At 47.4% G+C, this 16,184-nt stretch overlaps 2 protein-coding genes and 1 long non-coding RNA gene across 4 annotated transcripts; 1 reads left to right on the top strand and 2 right to left on the bottom strand.

Moving 5' to 3' along the window:
• Positions 1-793: 793 nt before the first annotated feature.
• Positions 794-2,738, bottom strand: LOC119268885. The gene is made up of 2 exons (XR_005133336.1): positions 1,938-2,738; positions 794-1,820 (listed from the first exon to the last, which is right to left on the bottom strand). It is a non-coding gene; the product is annotated as an uncharacterized LOC119268885 (long non-coding RNA).
• Positions 2,739-3,906: 1,168 nt separating this feature from the next.
• Positions 3,907-10,717, top strand: LOC119268881 (probable glutamate carboxypeptidase LAMP1). The gene is made up of 12 exons (XM_037550592.1): positions 3,907-4,998; positions 5,098-5,165; positions 5,549-5,630; positions 5,734-5,826; positions 5,949-6,101; positions 6,892-6,957; positions 7,150-7,237; positions 7,367-7,450; positions 9,752-9,840; positions 9,965-10,081; positions 10,151-10,291; positions 10,370-10,717. Exons 1-12 carry the CDS (start codon positions 3,985-3,987, stop codon positions 10,550-10,552), a joined length of 2,178 nt encoding a protein of 725 aa, XP_037406489.1. The 5' UTR covers positions 3,907-3,984; the 3' UTR covers positions 10,553-10,717.
• Positions 10,660-16,109, bottom strand: LOC119268883 (tryptophan--tRNA ligase, chloroplastic/mitochondrial-like). Of its 2 annotated transcripts, XM_037550595.1 has the most exons (15): positions 15,962-16,109; positions 15,728-15,847; positions 14,763-14,850; positions 14,440-14,481; positions 13,865-13,954; positions 13,645-13,767; positions 12,811-12,882; positions 12,550-12,662; positions 12,444-12,465; positions 12,261-12,326; positions 11,969-12,025; positions 11,796-11,842; positions 11,624-11,705; positions 11,416-11,505; positions 10,660-10,990 (listed from the first exon to the last, which is right to left on the bottom strand). In XM_037550595.1, the coding sequence occupies exons 1-15, from the start codon at positions 16,009-16,011 to the stop codon at positions 10,856-10,858; spliced, it is 1,197 nt and encodes a 398-aa protein (XP_037406492.1). In that variant the 5' UTR covers positions 16,012-16,109; the 3' UTR covers positions 10,660-10,855. The 2 variants fall into 2 exon arrangements, with proteins under 2 accessions (XP_037406492.1, XP_037406491.1); XM_037550594.1 differs by having other exon boundaries at positions 15,728-16,102.
• Positions 16,110-16,184: the final 75 nt, after the last annotated feature.

Below are 16,184 nucleotides of genomic sequence, written 5' to 3'. Positions count from 1 at the left end.
GTGTAAAGCTTCGGGCAAGTGTTGGGGTCTTCAATTAGGTTGTGGAGATGGCCTCGAGCAATCTGTACGTGTTCCGATGACCGCCCCCAAGGATTGCCAAAGTATACGGGTTCAGTAACCGCCCCAAGTGTCTCCATTTGTACGATTCGGTGACCAACCTCAAGGGTCCCTTAGTGGAATCACGGGATTTTGCATTGTGTAAGGGCGTGAGGAGATTACGATGACCCTAGTGGCTTCTTGGGGAGCATTGTGCCTCCACGCCGCTCCAAACAGAGATTAGCATCCGAAAGGATGTGAACTTCGGGATACATCGTCATCTCCGAGTGCCTCGGTTATCTCTTACCCGAGCCATTTACTTGTGCATTTTACTTTGTGATAGTCATATTGTTTCATATTATATATCTTACTATCACTTAGTTGCTTATCTTGTTTAACATAAGTTGTCGGTGCACATAGGTGAGCCTAGTCATTTTAGCTTTTGTACTTGACAAATTAAACGTTAGTTTAATTCCGCATTTGTTTAAGCCTAAACCATAATTATTTTAAAGCGTCTATTCACCCACAGGCGACATCCACGACCTTTCAGATGTTGTAAGTATATTGGACGGAGTACGTTGATACATTTTCAATTGTTTATAGTTAAACCTATTATATTTGACTAAAATCCTAGGAACGGATTTTTTTTATATAATCTTTACCTACTAATAAACCATGGATCGCTTCTGGTCGTACGTCGCGGCATTTTTGCAGAAACCTCCCTGCATTTTTCAGTATTCAACCCGCAGTCCTTTCGTAAGTGGGAAAACGTTTCGATCAGAAATTTTGCAAAACAATCCCTACAGTTTGCGGTATTAAACCCGCGGTCCTTTTTGAAGTAAAAAAAGAAACATAACCCCAACCGTCTCTCCTCTTTCTCCCTCGCCTCCCGATCCCAGCCGCCAGGAGGCACCCCACCCCGTGCGGCGGTCGATTCGGTGCCGCGCCGTCCGCCGGCCAGTGCCGGGGAGCACATCCGCGCATTTATGCATGGGGATGCGGCTGGAGGAGCTCGCGGCCAGGTTGGCGACCGAGGACCCAGGCGTCGTCGGCGGACCAGGAGGAGGAGGAGGACGCGGGGTGGGGGAGCTCCTCTACCTCCGCCTGGGCATAGTGTCGGGGCCGTCGGGGCGCTGGCCGAGCCCGGCTAACAAACAGAATTGGATTTCTGTCGTACGTCGTCGTGCGCGATTTTGCATAATAGTCCCTCGGAGTTGCCATGAGAATCAACAAGCCACATTAGAAATCAAAACAAGCAGAGAAAGGGAACAGAAGGAATCGCCAAAGCGTGAAGGAGCAAAGAAAATGGAACAGAGTCCACCTAGCGAACACCACCACCACCGGTGCCCCTCGCTCTACGGAGGATTTCCAAAAAGTGGGAGTTGTTTGAGGCCTAGAGCTGGGGGCGGAGAAGGAGAAGGCCGGGTCGAGGCGGCTGGGCTGACTGACACAGCAGGTAGCCCGCGGCTGGACAAGGCGCGCCCTGGCCTCCTCGCAAGCTGCGAGCAAAAGAAACAGCGGGGCTAACTTAAACAAGAAAAGCAGCGAGGATGAGCGACGCAGGATCGGTCAGACCTGAGGCGCAGGTGGCGGAGTGAGATTGTGTGGGCGCCTGTCTGAATCGGGTCGGAGGCGAGGCTGTTAGCCGGATCTGGAGCACGGGCGGGCAGGCAGATTAGGTGACGGGAGGAGGAGCTGCAAGGCGCCCATCCATGGCACAACGTGGTGGATCCGGCGGCGGACGGAACGAGACGGAGAGGCGGTGACCTCCATTGGCAGGCTCCCTGAAGAAAACATGTGAGAGGGATTAGAGATAGAAGGGGACGAGAGGATGAGAGAGGGCGGGTGGGGGTCGGGCGTGGCCTGCTCGCGCGCGGTTGGAGGAGGCAGGGGCCCCTTACCTTGATCTGGCGCCACAGCCCCTACGCATGTGGAGGACAGGAGGGAAGGGATGGATCTGAGCCTGTTGGTCGTCGGGGGCGAGGCCTACTGTGGCCAGATCCGGAGCATGGAGCGGCACCTGAGCGGGGGAGGCCAGATCGAGGAGCTCCAAAACACAGTCCATCCTCTGCTGGAGTTCCTCACCGACAGGGAAAAGGGGGTTGATGCTGCCCTGATAGAGAAGAAGAGAAGGGACAGCATCAGGTAGATGTAGAAGAAGCAATGTGTCCAGGGAGTGCAGGGCAAGCTGCACCGGGTGTACCACCAGTTCAACGAAGTTGTTGGCCGAGCACGTGGCAACGGCCGAGGAACGCGCCCGGGAGGAGGGCCGGCTGGACTTCGTGGACAGGCTGGATCAGCCGGACCTCTGGGGGGCATGCCGCAGGTGGCGGAGGCTGTAGGCAGGGCCATCCGAATCGGATCAGAGGCAAGGCTGCTGGCCGGATCCGGAGCGGGCCGACGACTGGGGCGGGACGGCCAGATCAGACCAACGGCAGAGGAGCATCCATGGCGCCATCCATGGCGTCTCTGGGTTCCTCGCGCTGATAAGGGGTGCTGCCTTGGCTCTGGCCAGCCACCATGCACTCCAGGAGAGTGGAGTGCATCGTCCGTGCAATGCGTGTAGAAGAGGAAGAGCATCACTGGGTGATAGTGGCTGGAGAAGAGGAGGAGCAGCGGTGAGTGAGAAGGGGAAGTGACGGTGTGGATAAGGCACGCATATGGATGAGGAGTGGCGCTGGGCGGTCGGTGCGTTTCATCAATGAAACCAAAAGGAATAGGTCTTGTACCGGCTAGAAGCTACTGGATGCATGCATGCAAGCATCAATTACAAAGTTTTATTTTCTGAAAGGGCATCGATCATTACTTGCTGTTGTTTGTTGTTACTTTATATATACGTCCTTCTTTTAAAATAAGTGTCCTAATTTTAGTACTACAACTTTGTACTAGATTAATACAAAGTTAAGACACTAATTAGGACGAAGAGAGTATAATAATTAAAGTGAGTGAAATATTAGAAAGAAATATTTCTTAAAGGAGAAGATATTTGAAGCTCACTGGTGCTTGCCGTCCATGAAGATATTCCTCAAATCTGGATGCCATGGGTGAGATAGGGAGGAAAGACGGAGGGATGAAGAATAGAAAAGTACGACTATGGTGCATCTTGCTCGCGTCCTGTTTCGCCCAGCATGACAACTGGGAGGGGGCGGGGGAATCACTACCATCCGTTGTACCATCTATTCTGCAGTTCTACATACCCTAATCATGATCCCCATCGAAGTCTGACGATTATTTCCAGGGAAGTGGTCATGTTGGCGTGGAGGTTGTGCTCCTACTAATGGCGGCAACATGTCAACAAAGTGCCGCAAGCATTGTAAATACTTTACTTTCCGGCCATCATATTTTGAAATGGGAAAGCATAAATATTAATTAATGTTAACAGGGATTGCGAGATATAGGAATTAATATATGATCCATTTGAAACTGTTACAGGTATGCGAATGATGCACAATTACTTTCGCATCGAAGGAGTAGCCATTGATCTACCGGATCGATAAATGTTTAGATTTTTGTAATTATTTTTACACCCGTTGCAACGCACGGGCATTTTTGCTAGTTTGACTAAAATCCTAGGAACGGATTTTTTTTATATAGGGGGCCTAGGAACGGAAATGGACCCTCAAATAATGAAGCCATAAACAAAGGCCCAATCCGAATCAATCCACGTCTTACCCCACCCAGCCAGCCCACCTCGTCGCAAAGGTCGAAAACGTATTGCACGATTATTCCAGGAAGCACACACCACGCTGTACCAAGGACAGCGAAAGATAACGTATAAAACGTAAACATCGCACCGGGACCCAGATGTCAGCGGAAGACAGGGAAACGCCACCGTTCCCTGCGTCTACTCTACTACCCACTCCACTCCGGCTCTCCCGCCGCACCACCACACGCCAGGCACTACCGGACTACCCCGCCTCGCCAGTGCCGGACGCCGCCGCCGCCGCCATGCCGCCGCCGCTCGGCGACGACGACTCCTGCCTGCTTACCCCGCTCATCTCCGCCTCCCCTCCTCCTCTTCCTCCCCGGGCAACCGCGAGGCTACACCCGCTCCCTCTCCTCGTCGGCGCCTTGTTCGCCACCTACTACCACCTCCTCGTCGCGCCCGCCCCGTCCTACTACCAATCCCTCTTCCTCTCACTGGGTTGCAACGACACCGCCGCCGCGCACCTGCGCGCGCTCACCGTCCGTCCCCACCTCGCGGGCACCGAGGCCAACGCGCTCGCCGCCGACCACGTCGTCTCCACGCTCTCCTCCCTCTCCTTCCCCACCCGCGTCACGCCCTACGAAGTCCTCCTCTCCTACCCCGTCCGCCGTTCCCTCTCCCTCTCCGCGCCAGGCCACGCCACCACCACCTTCGCGTTGGTGCAGGACACCTACCCCGGCGACCCCTACGCCGCGGCCTCGGCGGAGGTCGTCCCCACCTTCCTCGCCTACGCCGCGTCCGGCTCGGCCGCCGCCGAGGTGGTCTACGCCAACTACGGCCGCACGGAGGACTACGCCTACCTCGCCTCCCGCGGCGTAAACGTCACCGGGAAGGTCGCCCTCGCGCGCTACGGCAAGGTGTACCGGGGCGACATCGTGATAAACGCCCGTGACGCTGGCGCGGCGGCGGCGGTGATATTCACCGACGCCAAGGACTACACACCGGGGAAGGCCTTTCCGGATGGGCCGTGGATGCCGGCGACCGGCGTGCAGGTGGGGAGCACGTTCAAGGGGGTGGGGGACCCCACGACGCCGATGTGGGCGTCGTCGGAAGGGTGCGAGCGCGTGAGCATCGCGGAGGCGATGGCCACGGACGACATGCCGGGGATACCGGCGCTGCCGGTGTCGGGAAGGGACGGGGAGGAGATACTGCGGCTCGTCGGCGGGGACGTCGCGCCAGAGGATTGGCAAGGCGGCGAGGGCGCGCCGGTTTACCACCTCGGGCCCGGGCCGGCGGTGCTCAATCTGTCCTACACAGTAAGTTACTGTCAAGGAGATGAGATCTGCCTTTGCTCTTTTTGGTTCGTTCCACTTCCTGATCACTGACTTGAGTGATGCTTGTGTGTTTCTTTCCAGGGGAATGAGACGATAGCTACTATTCAGAATGTTATTTCGGTGATTGAAGGGAAAGAAGAACCAGATAGGTAAGTAAAACTCTCCACGTTTCTTCTATTTCTGGCCAAACACTTCGCTTCAGTGGGAATTCCACTCCAGTGCCGAACAAACGCCCTACTCTCGGCAACAGTGTGACCAAGTGAACCGAGTCCAAATCCGATGGCTTGAATCACAGAGAAGCTCAGCTACATTTCATCAGTACTCCCTCCGTAAAGAAATATAAGAGCGTTTAGATCACTACGGAGAGAGTACTTGTTTAGAGATATCTTGGATTGCAATTTTGAGACAGACACCATCACACCAAGCACCATCTTAGGTTTCAACTGTTTATCAGCACTGATGATTTCGCATGTAAAAGAAATTCAGTACGTAGATAACTACATACCCAGTAATAATTATCATGCACATACAGGTATGTTATTCTTGGCAACCATCGGGATGCGTGGACATTTGGGGCAGCTGACCCAAACAGCGGAACGGCAGCCTTGCTTGAGGTATGACATATTCAGTTGCTCTATGCCACATTGCCACCCCTTTGGTGTAGCCTACTTATGATTTGGTGCAACACATTGGCTTGTTAACTTAAGTTGAATGTAGCTAGCTGAAAGGTTGTCTAAGCTACAAACCAAGGGTTGGAGACCTCGCCGGACCATCATTTTGTGTAATTGGGATGCCGAAGAGTACGGATTGGTCTCTCTCTCTCTCTCTCTCTCTCTCTCTCTCTCTCTCTCTCTCTCTCTCTCCCTCTCCCTTGGACTATTATAAAGCAGTTCACCTGTCCTTTTCATACTAATTTCCTTACAAAATTGCAGATAGGATCCACAGAATGGGTTGAAGAGAACAGGGCAATGCTAACTTCAAGAACTGTTGCTTACCTGAATGTAGATGTTGGGGTGTCTGGTTCTGGAGTTGACGCGTCAGCCACTCCTCAACTTGATCAATTGCTTAAGCAAGCGAGTAAGAAGGTATAATAATTGAAACAGACATGTCGTTTCTGTCAACAGTAAAAATATACAGTAATGTTTGGTTCAGATCCGACCCGCCATGGGCCGCTTTCTTCCATGGTGCCATAGCATTTACGTGAGAAGATCTGGAGGTCTTTGTAGCAAGCCACAGTTTGGCCAAGTCCTTTTTTTGTTCATAACCAAACCTTGCCACAATTTGCCACACCTTGACTTAGGCATCCATTTGGTCCCACATGTCAATAACCTAGGAAACTGTGGCACAAATTTCCTTTAGACTAACCAAAGTGGTTCCAATTTTGATGATCTAACCTTACACAAATTTGGCAAAAAGAAAAAAAATGTGGCAAACTTTGGTGAGTTTAGTATATATACCAACTTGCTCTATGTTTTGGCTTAGTTAGGCACCAATTGCAAGCAGTAACTCGTACGTGGCCAAAAACTACAAGCGACTTGAAATGCATGGCTCGTGCAATTATGCCTAGGGGACAATCGAGCAACTAATTTACAATCAGTAAATTCCTTTCTCTCTAGCCTGTGCTCGGCTTGTTTTGTCATTGCTTATAATTGATATACATTTGAAAGAAAGAATAGTCTACTGTGTAATGGAATTGTTGTCCATAGGAAACTAGGAATCTCTAACAACAACAACAACAACAACAACAACAACAACAAACAACAAACAACAACAAATCCTTTAGACCCCAAACTAATAAAAAACAAAAAAGTGAAATTAGTGACGAGGGTTCTCTATTTCTCTTAATATTCTGTGTTTTCTTTCTTTTCGAGGAAGGTTCAAAATCCCGATAATGGAACAGAAAGTCTGTATGACATGTGGATGGCTTCTGATAATTCTCTGGTAAGCACTTAGTGTTAGCTAAAGCTTGTCACACAAATTTGTTGTCAGTTTTCTGAGCACTGCACATGTACAAGGAATATTGTGTATAGTCTAGACATGGTTCTGTTTCCATTTTTCTAAGTTCAGGCGTGTGATGCTTTTGCTATACTAGATGCAAGTTTAAGATTTCTGATGACACACTTATTTATTAAGATTGGAAGGTTAGGAGGTGGAGGATCAGATTATTCTGCCTTTGTTCAACATATTGGTATTCCTTCAGTCGACATGGCTATTGGGTCAGGTTTGTTTTATGTTTTTTATCTGCCTATGTTCATTAAGTTACATTCCTGAAATGTTTTGTTATTTGCACTTGAATGATTGTGAATTCTTTTACTAGATCAAATCGAATAAGCGTGCTACTTGCTTGCAGGATACGCAGTGTACCATAGCTTGTATGATGACTTCACATGGATGGAGAAGTATGGAGATCCCATGTTCCGCAGGCATGTCGCAGGTACCCCATAGCAACGAACCTATGCTAAAATTACTAGCGGTCTTAAGACCGATGAACATAACAAAGTTGGATTTATGGCTCCGATGAGCAAGGGTAGGCTGGTGTGCAAGGTATCTTTACTAGTTTGTTCTTCTCATTGCTTGATTGATAGTGTATGGTTTGCCTTTTATAGGGAAAACTCAGACTTGAGCGCTAAGAATATAAGAGCATCTCCGACACATCCCCAATCCTGTCCCATTTTTATGTATTTAGGGAATTGGGAAAAAATCAGCTCCAATAGATCCCCAATCCCGTCCCATCTTATTGGTGATCATCAATAAATCACCCCAACTCCCCGGCCTAGCTCAAATGGTTGGGGGAGTGGATGTACAAACCCAACACCTGGGTTCAAATCCACACGGTGGCGAATTTAGGTTCCTATTTATTCTTGAGGACCAGGTTTTTAAGGGGAGTGAGCCTAGCTCAACTGGTTGGCGGTGCCCTACCCAGCCGTCGGGGGCACATACTCTTTGCTCCCTTCCTCCGCCGCCGGTCTAAGCCCGGGGCCGACAGCGGTGGTGGAGGACATTGCCTCTCTCCCGCGGATCTGGGGTTGTGCGGGGCCCCGAATTGTGTGGAGGCGTGCCCGATTCGATCTGCAATGGCGATGGCTGTGGCGAGGCGGCGCAGGCTGCGGGCGAGGCGGCCAACCCCGTTCGGGCGGCGCTTTGGATCGCCGGCGGCGGCGTGGAGGGCCTGGTGGTCGCGGCGGCGGCACCTCCGTTCAGATCTGTTCTGACCGGTCCAGTCGGCGGTGGTGGTCATCTCTTCCGTCAGAGGTGGTCGGCCTGCGGCTGGGTGGTCGGATCTCGGGATTCGTCATCTAGTCCCGGCTACGAGTCAGGGAGACATAGTTGCTGGTGAATACCGAGCCGTTGGCGGGCGATGGCGGTGTTTTTGCGTCGTACCTTGATGAAGGCATCGTCGTGTAACTATTGTTGACCCACTCGTGCTGCTTCGGGGGAAACCCTAGGATCTGGTCTTCCAGATCTGACGATGGCAATACTACGGTGCCGTTTCTCTCTTGGGAGCATCGTTTGTGGAGCAGCACTGGAAGACGGAGGCAGGAGGTGGAGCGGCTTCGTCTTGCACGGAGCTTCGGTGGAGCTATCAAGTCATGCCTGGTCGACAGGTGCTACGCTGAGTCATGCCTGGTTGGCAGGTGCTACGCACGACAGATCTTCCAGAGTCTTCGCGTCTGGGCGGATAAGCGCAGGGCGGCGGTGTCGTTGGGCGTCGTGGTGGCGTCGACGGATGTCCGAACTGGCAAGGATGATGCAGATATCTCTCCTGAAGATGGGTCAGTGGTCTGATGATGATGACGGCTTCTAAAACGTGTGCATGTGGTGTGCGCTTTAGGTAGCCTGCACCGGCTGTTGGCCCCGATACGTTATGCGGATGGATCGGCGACGACACCGGTTTTAGATATGGGGAGTGAGAGCACTCCACATTATTGAGTTTGTACGTGTGAGTGGTGGCTTCAAATGAATTGATGTATGTTCTTGTCAGACCTTTGTGGAATAATTAATAAAGATGGCTGCATGTATTGATTGATGCAGAGGCCGGGGGTTTAACTTCCTTTCTAAAAAAAAAACTCCCCCAATATAGAGGGGGAATTGCCTCTTACCCAATACCATGGTGCCCACTGTCGAACACCGTGTCACCACCCTCGTTTCTCCGTCGTTGTCTTTCTAAAAAATATCTCATTGACAAGTGAGGCCCATATGCAATTGGGGATGGGGTTATTGTGGATCTGCGAAAACAACCATCCCCAATAATCTGAAAATTGTTATTGGGGATCGTTGGAGATGTGCCATTTTCCTAGCAAATCACATTCTTATCGTCCTCCTTCAAGTCTACCCATGACATTACACCCCTCTCTACTAGCAGCTTGTCTTCGAGCTGCTCTTTTATTTGTTGTGACAGCCCTAAGATGACAAGCTCGATGTCAACATAGGTCTCCATGTGCTCCTCTGCCCACTATTCACATTTCTGGACTTCCATTGCAAACAGGAACTTGTATGTGCCTATCCAGCAGGAGGCACAACACAAAAAGTTAGGGAGTAACAGGAACTTGGTATGGGACATTGCTAAAACATGTGAAGCGTACATCTTAACCATACCAAGTGAATAAGTGTCTGTCATGTATACTTTCGATTGAGTTGATCATCGAAATATGGTGTCGTAAATTTCGTTGCATTTGCAGAACACTTGCATAAGCCCACTAGCCAAAACTTAAGCTAAAATCATCTCTTCTTGTAGTGGCAAGCATATGGGGGCTTGTTGCTTTGAGGCTTTCAGATGAGGAGATCCTACCCTTCAACTACAGCTCTTATGTAACAGAGCTTGAGGTAACATGTCCTTGGGAACTCTCCCATAAATCATGGAGCAACTTCTTCAGAACTGAGCATCTTTTGTCAGCAATTAGGAGTATATAAATTTGGAGGATCGTGACAGTAGCTCTCTCTTTTGCAGAATGGTGCTGTGGATATAAATAAGAGAGTACTAGGAATGCCTGTCAGCTTATCTCCCCTCCACAAGTCAATCAAACAGCTCAATAGAGCAGTGCTGAAAGTGGATTCTGAACTTCAGGTATTGATGTCTGTTGTTGTTGGGTCATAGTCATAACCCCTTGCTTTCTAAGTTCATCTTGCTAACTAGGCTCTGCAAACATGGAAATTTTGGTCCCCATGGCGAAACGACCGGTTGAGGGTAAGAGATCTGAATGACCGGCTGATGATGACCGAACGGGCATTCACAGAGAGGGAAGGACTGTCTGGGAGACCATGGTACAAACACATGGTAAGCTGTTGTGGTTTCGGTAAAATGCGTTGTTGGTTCATTACATACCGTCATGCTTACGGAAAAGAAATCACACAGATTTATGGACCTTCACTGTACAACGATTATGGAGCGGAAGTGTATCCAGGTGTGGATGATGCCATTCAGACTGCAAAGAAAACAAATACCTCCGAGTCCTGGCAATCTGTACAGCATGAGATCCACAGGATTGCTAGAGTCATCAGCCAAGCCGCGTTAGTCCTAAGTGGAGGGTTGACATGAAGCTTTTTCCTCTGCTGACTCAATTAGCAGGGAGCATACAGTCTGCAAATGTTTCATGCATAAGCTATATCACCATAACCACACATGTAACTTTGGGAAAATAACCATAAAGTTGTCCAGAGATGGTATTTGGACATTATATTTCAGTAAATAATCCTTTCAATATCTATTAACAGTCCATAATAACCAGGAACAAAAGGCTAATCCAAGCATATCAAACAAAACGCTTATCAGTACCACTAGCAGAAAGGCCAACAAGTGCAAAACTAGCATTGTGCAGTTATAAAAAATGTTCTACATATGCTATCTGCGCAAGAAACCCATGGCTTGGTAGACGTTGTTGAGGGTGGCGTCTGCTATCTCAGAAGCTTTCCCTGCCCCATTTAGCAGAACATTGTCCAAATAACCTGGATCAGACATGATCTCCTCGTATCGAACCTACAGAAAGGTGAAAAGATGAATGTAATAACCAGGGAGCATATGCAAGACTAAATTAATTATACAAGTGAGAATAATTTGGTTAACTAATTAGGGTGTACGTTACAATCAGGGATGCAGGCGGACCGCCCACATCTTCGCATCCGTCCACTGGAGATTGAATTAACTAAAGCACGTACATACTACTCCCTCCATCCCATAATGTAAGACGCTTTTTAACACTAATGTAGTGTCAAAAAACATCTTACATTATGAGATGGAGGGAGCACTTTAGTGGCTGATGCATGATGCGGACTGTATTAATTTCTTTGGTGGACAGATGCGGATGATGCGGGCACGTCTGCCTGCATCCCTAGTACAATGGTCAAGTATACTTGGATAGGGTGAACATGATCAGACCACACAAACACTAAAGATTATCAGACCTGAATAGGTTGCAGATGATCAATTAAGGCATCCGTAAGGGTAACCTTGAACGTCCCCCAGTTCATATCTTGGCATTCACTAACAACTTCCTGCAAAAACCAAATGGGTAAATTATGTTCTCTATCAACATGATGTTGGTCTATGTGCAGGAGATCCTGTTTCATGTTCTGGCTGAGCAGGTGTACTATTCAAGCATGAAAAAGTGACCTCTTTCGTTTTTCCAGTGATGATCTGGTAGACTGAGAGAAGATTTTTGCATTCCGGCCTCTCTGGGTTGTCGAATTCCAAGCTGGAGTGTACAAGTTGAATGACATGAATTCGTTACCAACGGCTATCTTAACTCAAATTGCGGTGAGAGGGGGAAGGAGAGGCTACACACCCAGGGAGCGAGTCAGTTTTGCAGCGTTTGATTTTGTTCACAATCACCTGCAAAGCGTCAGAGATCTATCAGATAAAATCAAATTGCATAAACCTATAAACATAAACACGGTCAGTTGATGGAAGAAAATAACACAAAAGCAGAACATTGAATTCATATTACACTGAACTTACATCTTTTGGGTCAAGAAGGTTAATGCGAGACAAATCTGAAGGAGCAGACTTCGACATCTATCATCAATAAACAGAATGTCAGTAGTACGGTACATACATATACATACATTATATTGAGGAGGTAACTAGAATATGTGCATTGAATCAGCTCTGCAAATACTATGTATGTGATCAAGGAGGAACATCTAGACTAGCAGTATAATAAGCTTAAGAGAAGTATTAACTTTAGTTCGTGATCAGGTAAGAAATGATACAAGGTGTTGTATTAACTTTAGACTAGAAGAAATGATACCTTGGAGAGGCCATCAGTTAAGGACATCACACGGGCCCCTGCTGGAGGGATAAGGGCTTCAGGAACCTAAACATATAACCCAGAAAGTTCCGTAAGAAAAGGTACATAACACCCTTCGCTCAAGGTGTTGTATCTTGAAATGATGCCAAACCATGTGTACGCATGACTATTGACTACACCCACCTTAAATAATGAACCGCCTCTCCTGCAAACACATAGACATGACATTATCATACTGAGACAGCTACTGGTATCGCAAAAGATGTACAGAATATTTAGCTTTTCTCACCCTCCCAATTTCTTCCACTTTCTTCCACCATATAGATTATTTACACGTTCAGAAATTTCACGAGTTAATTCCAAATGTTGTGTCTGATCTTCCCCAACAGGTACCAAATCGGACTGCAACCATTCAAACCAGCTATTGTTGAGATCAATGCAAGGAATGCAGTGTAAAAGCACAAAGGTTGAAGTTGAATTATATGCTAATAATGCGAAGCTTTTACACTAGGACTAACATAACAAAATGGTAGACACAAACAAACTTTACCTGGTACAGAAGGATGTCAGAAGCCATTAGAACAGGGTACGTCAAAAGTGCCACTCCAACATTTTCATTACCCTGGTAATTTAAGAGAACATGAGCAATGCAATACATTTCTAATGAAATCTAACAAATTTAACAACGTGATGGAAGTTGCAGATGGACTCGTTTGACATGCATAAAATAAAACCTGGGTTCATCTGATCACTAAAAATATGGAACTAATGCTTGGTAAGGCTAGAACTAACAATTTTGACGAAGTACAGAAAAACTTTGGTGTGTAATCTTGATGACCAAACCGAAACACGTGATAAAGAATTATAAGACACAACATATGACATATCAAAGAAAATAGTAATATATTATAAGAAGAATATTTACCCCTGATTCAACAGTGCATTGAATCCTTCAAGTGTAGAAGTTATAACTTAAGGTCTAGTCATCATTACATGCAACTACTCTCGCAAGAATGATGTCATGTAAATATGATCATACATCAGTGGACAACGAGCACCAGTATTCTTAATCGGTATACCGTAAGGAGCACTACATTTAGTGTTTCCCTTTCCTTTCATTGCTCAGTAGGATATTATAAATCACAAGGGAACATATATCAATGCATATTATTGGTGTAGAGATTTTTTTTGACTGCAGGTTATTCATATCCGTCCTGAATTGCAAAGGCGCTATTTTTCGACTACCAAATAATCTCCACAACATAGGAAACATGTCTATTTGTGAAGTGAACTATCATCTTCTAAAATTCCTTCTGCACTATGATGATTTATGAGAGCTAAATCATAAGTTGACAGTGAAGCTATCATACAGCGAATGACGCACCGCCTTGCGTGATTTCTCTTTGAACTGAATCATTTTATTCAGCCAACCAATAGGAGTTGAAGAACTCAGCAGCCACATCAGCTCAATATGGGCACGGACATGAGACTGTACAAAAATAGAAGCCTGGAAACACACAAAGTATCATAAAACGTTCAGCACCAGAAAGCTATCCACTAGCAGGAACACCAAAACAGAGCATAACTAAGCATGCAAAGCAAACCTTGGAGCTATCAATGCCGCATGCTAGATAAATTGCAGCGGTGCTTCTTGTAGCTTTAGATAGCTCTGGTGCATCATATGGCAAAGTAATCTGCACATTTTTTAACATAGTGGTAAACATAAATTATCATATGTTAAGCTAGGCAGCTAGCCAAATGAATCATGAAGATAAATCTTAAAAAATTTATTATAAAAATAGTCAAACATGAACATTATGCAGCTGCTTGTGTTCTTGTAAGAGAACTCTGTAGTTCAGATATACAGCATTAACACTGCTTGGTTAACATAGAGGCTGTGCTTTTTATACTTCTTGTACTGTAAGGGAAGTACTTCATATTGTCTGATTAGACGTTGTGATGAACCTCAGGTATCACACAAAAATCTTGCAGTTGTAGCTTGTGTTAGACGGGTATCCAACCATACAAGGTAAAATGAAGCATCCCAGTTTGATCAAAGCACTGAATAAATTAGAAAGGGAATGCCGATACCCGATAGCTAGCTTGTGTTAATAGGTTATTCACAACCAACTACATACTACACAGCGCTTTTGTTGTAGGGTGGCCATGAAATGCTTACCGCATGCAGGTCCACAATGAAAAAGAATGTCTCATACAAATCCTGCAAGGAATTATCAAAAAAATAAAGGGTAAGAAGATGTTAAACATAGATAAAATGAATTATTAGTTCAGCACTGGATAAGTAGTTGTTGAAACACATCTCAACTAGATGAAGGTGGAGGAATATCATTACTGAACCAGCCTTGCGGTTACATTGTTTGATTAATACTTTCTGGTTTGATTGCTTTGATAATTTTCTTTTTGAGACACTAACAGTAAAGCCAAAACACTTGCAATACAGTTTGATAGAACAATGCAGTTACAAATTAAAATATGCAGTACCTGAAGTGCAACCCAGTTCTTAATAGCGCCAAGATAATTTCCAAGGTGCACCATTCCTGTTGGCTGTACACCAGAAACTACTCTTTTCCTGCAGTGGGTAGGCACATAGATTGTTGTTCGAATTAGAAAAGAAGAAACAAGTAAATGGATTTATCAGAGCTACATGTGACCTTGCTATACAAATATCAACATGGACAAATTCAACATCAGGATATTTAAACATGACAATAATATCAACATTTTATTGCTCTACAGAGAGTTGCAATGAGATTTGTATACTGGCATGAGACCCCAATAGGGGAAGTGGTATATACACATAAAAAAGGTCGAGAATTCCCTTTCTTTGCAAAACTTACAAGGGATTTCTTAGTAGTGAATGAATAATGCCATTCATATATAATCTTACAGTGCTGCTTAGTGTGAAAACTTGGCATTGGCTTATTGAACATGTCTGATTTTTATGTTCAACTTAAGGTTGCATTATGCGCACATGTTAAGCACAGAAAACCAAATGATTACTGCAACAATGAGTAGGGTGGGATGAAAAGTGAAGTGAAGCCTAACTGGTATGCCCAGCTTGCTCCATCCAAAACAGGTATTCTCTGTAAGGTTTGCATGAAGTAGATTGCAGTCGGCAACAGCAATTCTAGCAAGTCATGCGTAGGCATTTCCAACCCTCCAACAGATGTGGAAAGGCATGCATTGGTATATCATGATGTAGCATTGCATCACACACCGGCGGTGCACAACTGAAGCACACTCTCCGGCATTGCATATTTGCATTCACAATTCAAAGCAGCGTCGTCCGCGTAACCTAACCTCCAACCGAATGCAGGCAATCACGTGTGCCCCAAGGTCCTCGCGCCGCACGAAACTACACGAACACGAACCGGAGGAGCAGAGCCTAGCAGACGCATTACGTCGAACAGCACAGGGGCGAGGGCAGAGGCGCGGGCGGGGCTTACTTCCTCGCCGGGGGAGCAGGCGCCTCATCGGCCGAGGCGGTTGCTTCAGCCGCGCTGCAGTTGAGGCGGAGAGCGCGGAGGCGGGAAGGCAGCGCTCCTCCTCGGACGCCACTCCTCGACCTGCGCGCGAAGCCCAAACGGCGGGAGACATAAAAAAAAGTATCAGCGTCAGCTCCGACAGCCCAGGCGTTCAGGGCGCACGAGAGAGGGTGGGAAGAAGGAGAGCGCGCGTACGCGAGGAGAGGCGGGCGGTGGAGGATGTGGGAGAGGAGCGCGCGGCTCATGGCGGTTCTCTGCTCTGCTCTGCTTCGGATTTGGCTGCGCGGCTCCGGATGGAGGAAGGAAGGAGGAGGAGAGAGTGCCGCACGGAGGCTGACGGGGCGGGTTGGGTTTTGAGATGGGGATCGAGTGGGCCGGGCCGGGCCGGGCTTGGAAGGGCCTGTGTTTTTCCAGGTGG

This window comes from Triticum dicoccoides, chromosome 3A, assembly GCF_002162155.2.
Source record: "Triticum dicoccoides isolate Atlit2015 ecotype Zavitan chromosome 3A, WEW_v2.0, whole genome shotgun sequence".
Classification (NCBI taxonomy): domain Eukaryota; kingdom Viridiplantae; phylum Streptophyta; class Magnoliopsida; order Poales; family Poaceae; genus Triticum; species Triticum dicoccoides.
The sequence above is the reverse complement of the archived record's forward strand: the minus strand, read 5'-3'. Positions and strand labels throughout refer to the sequence as shown.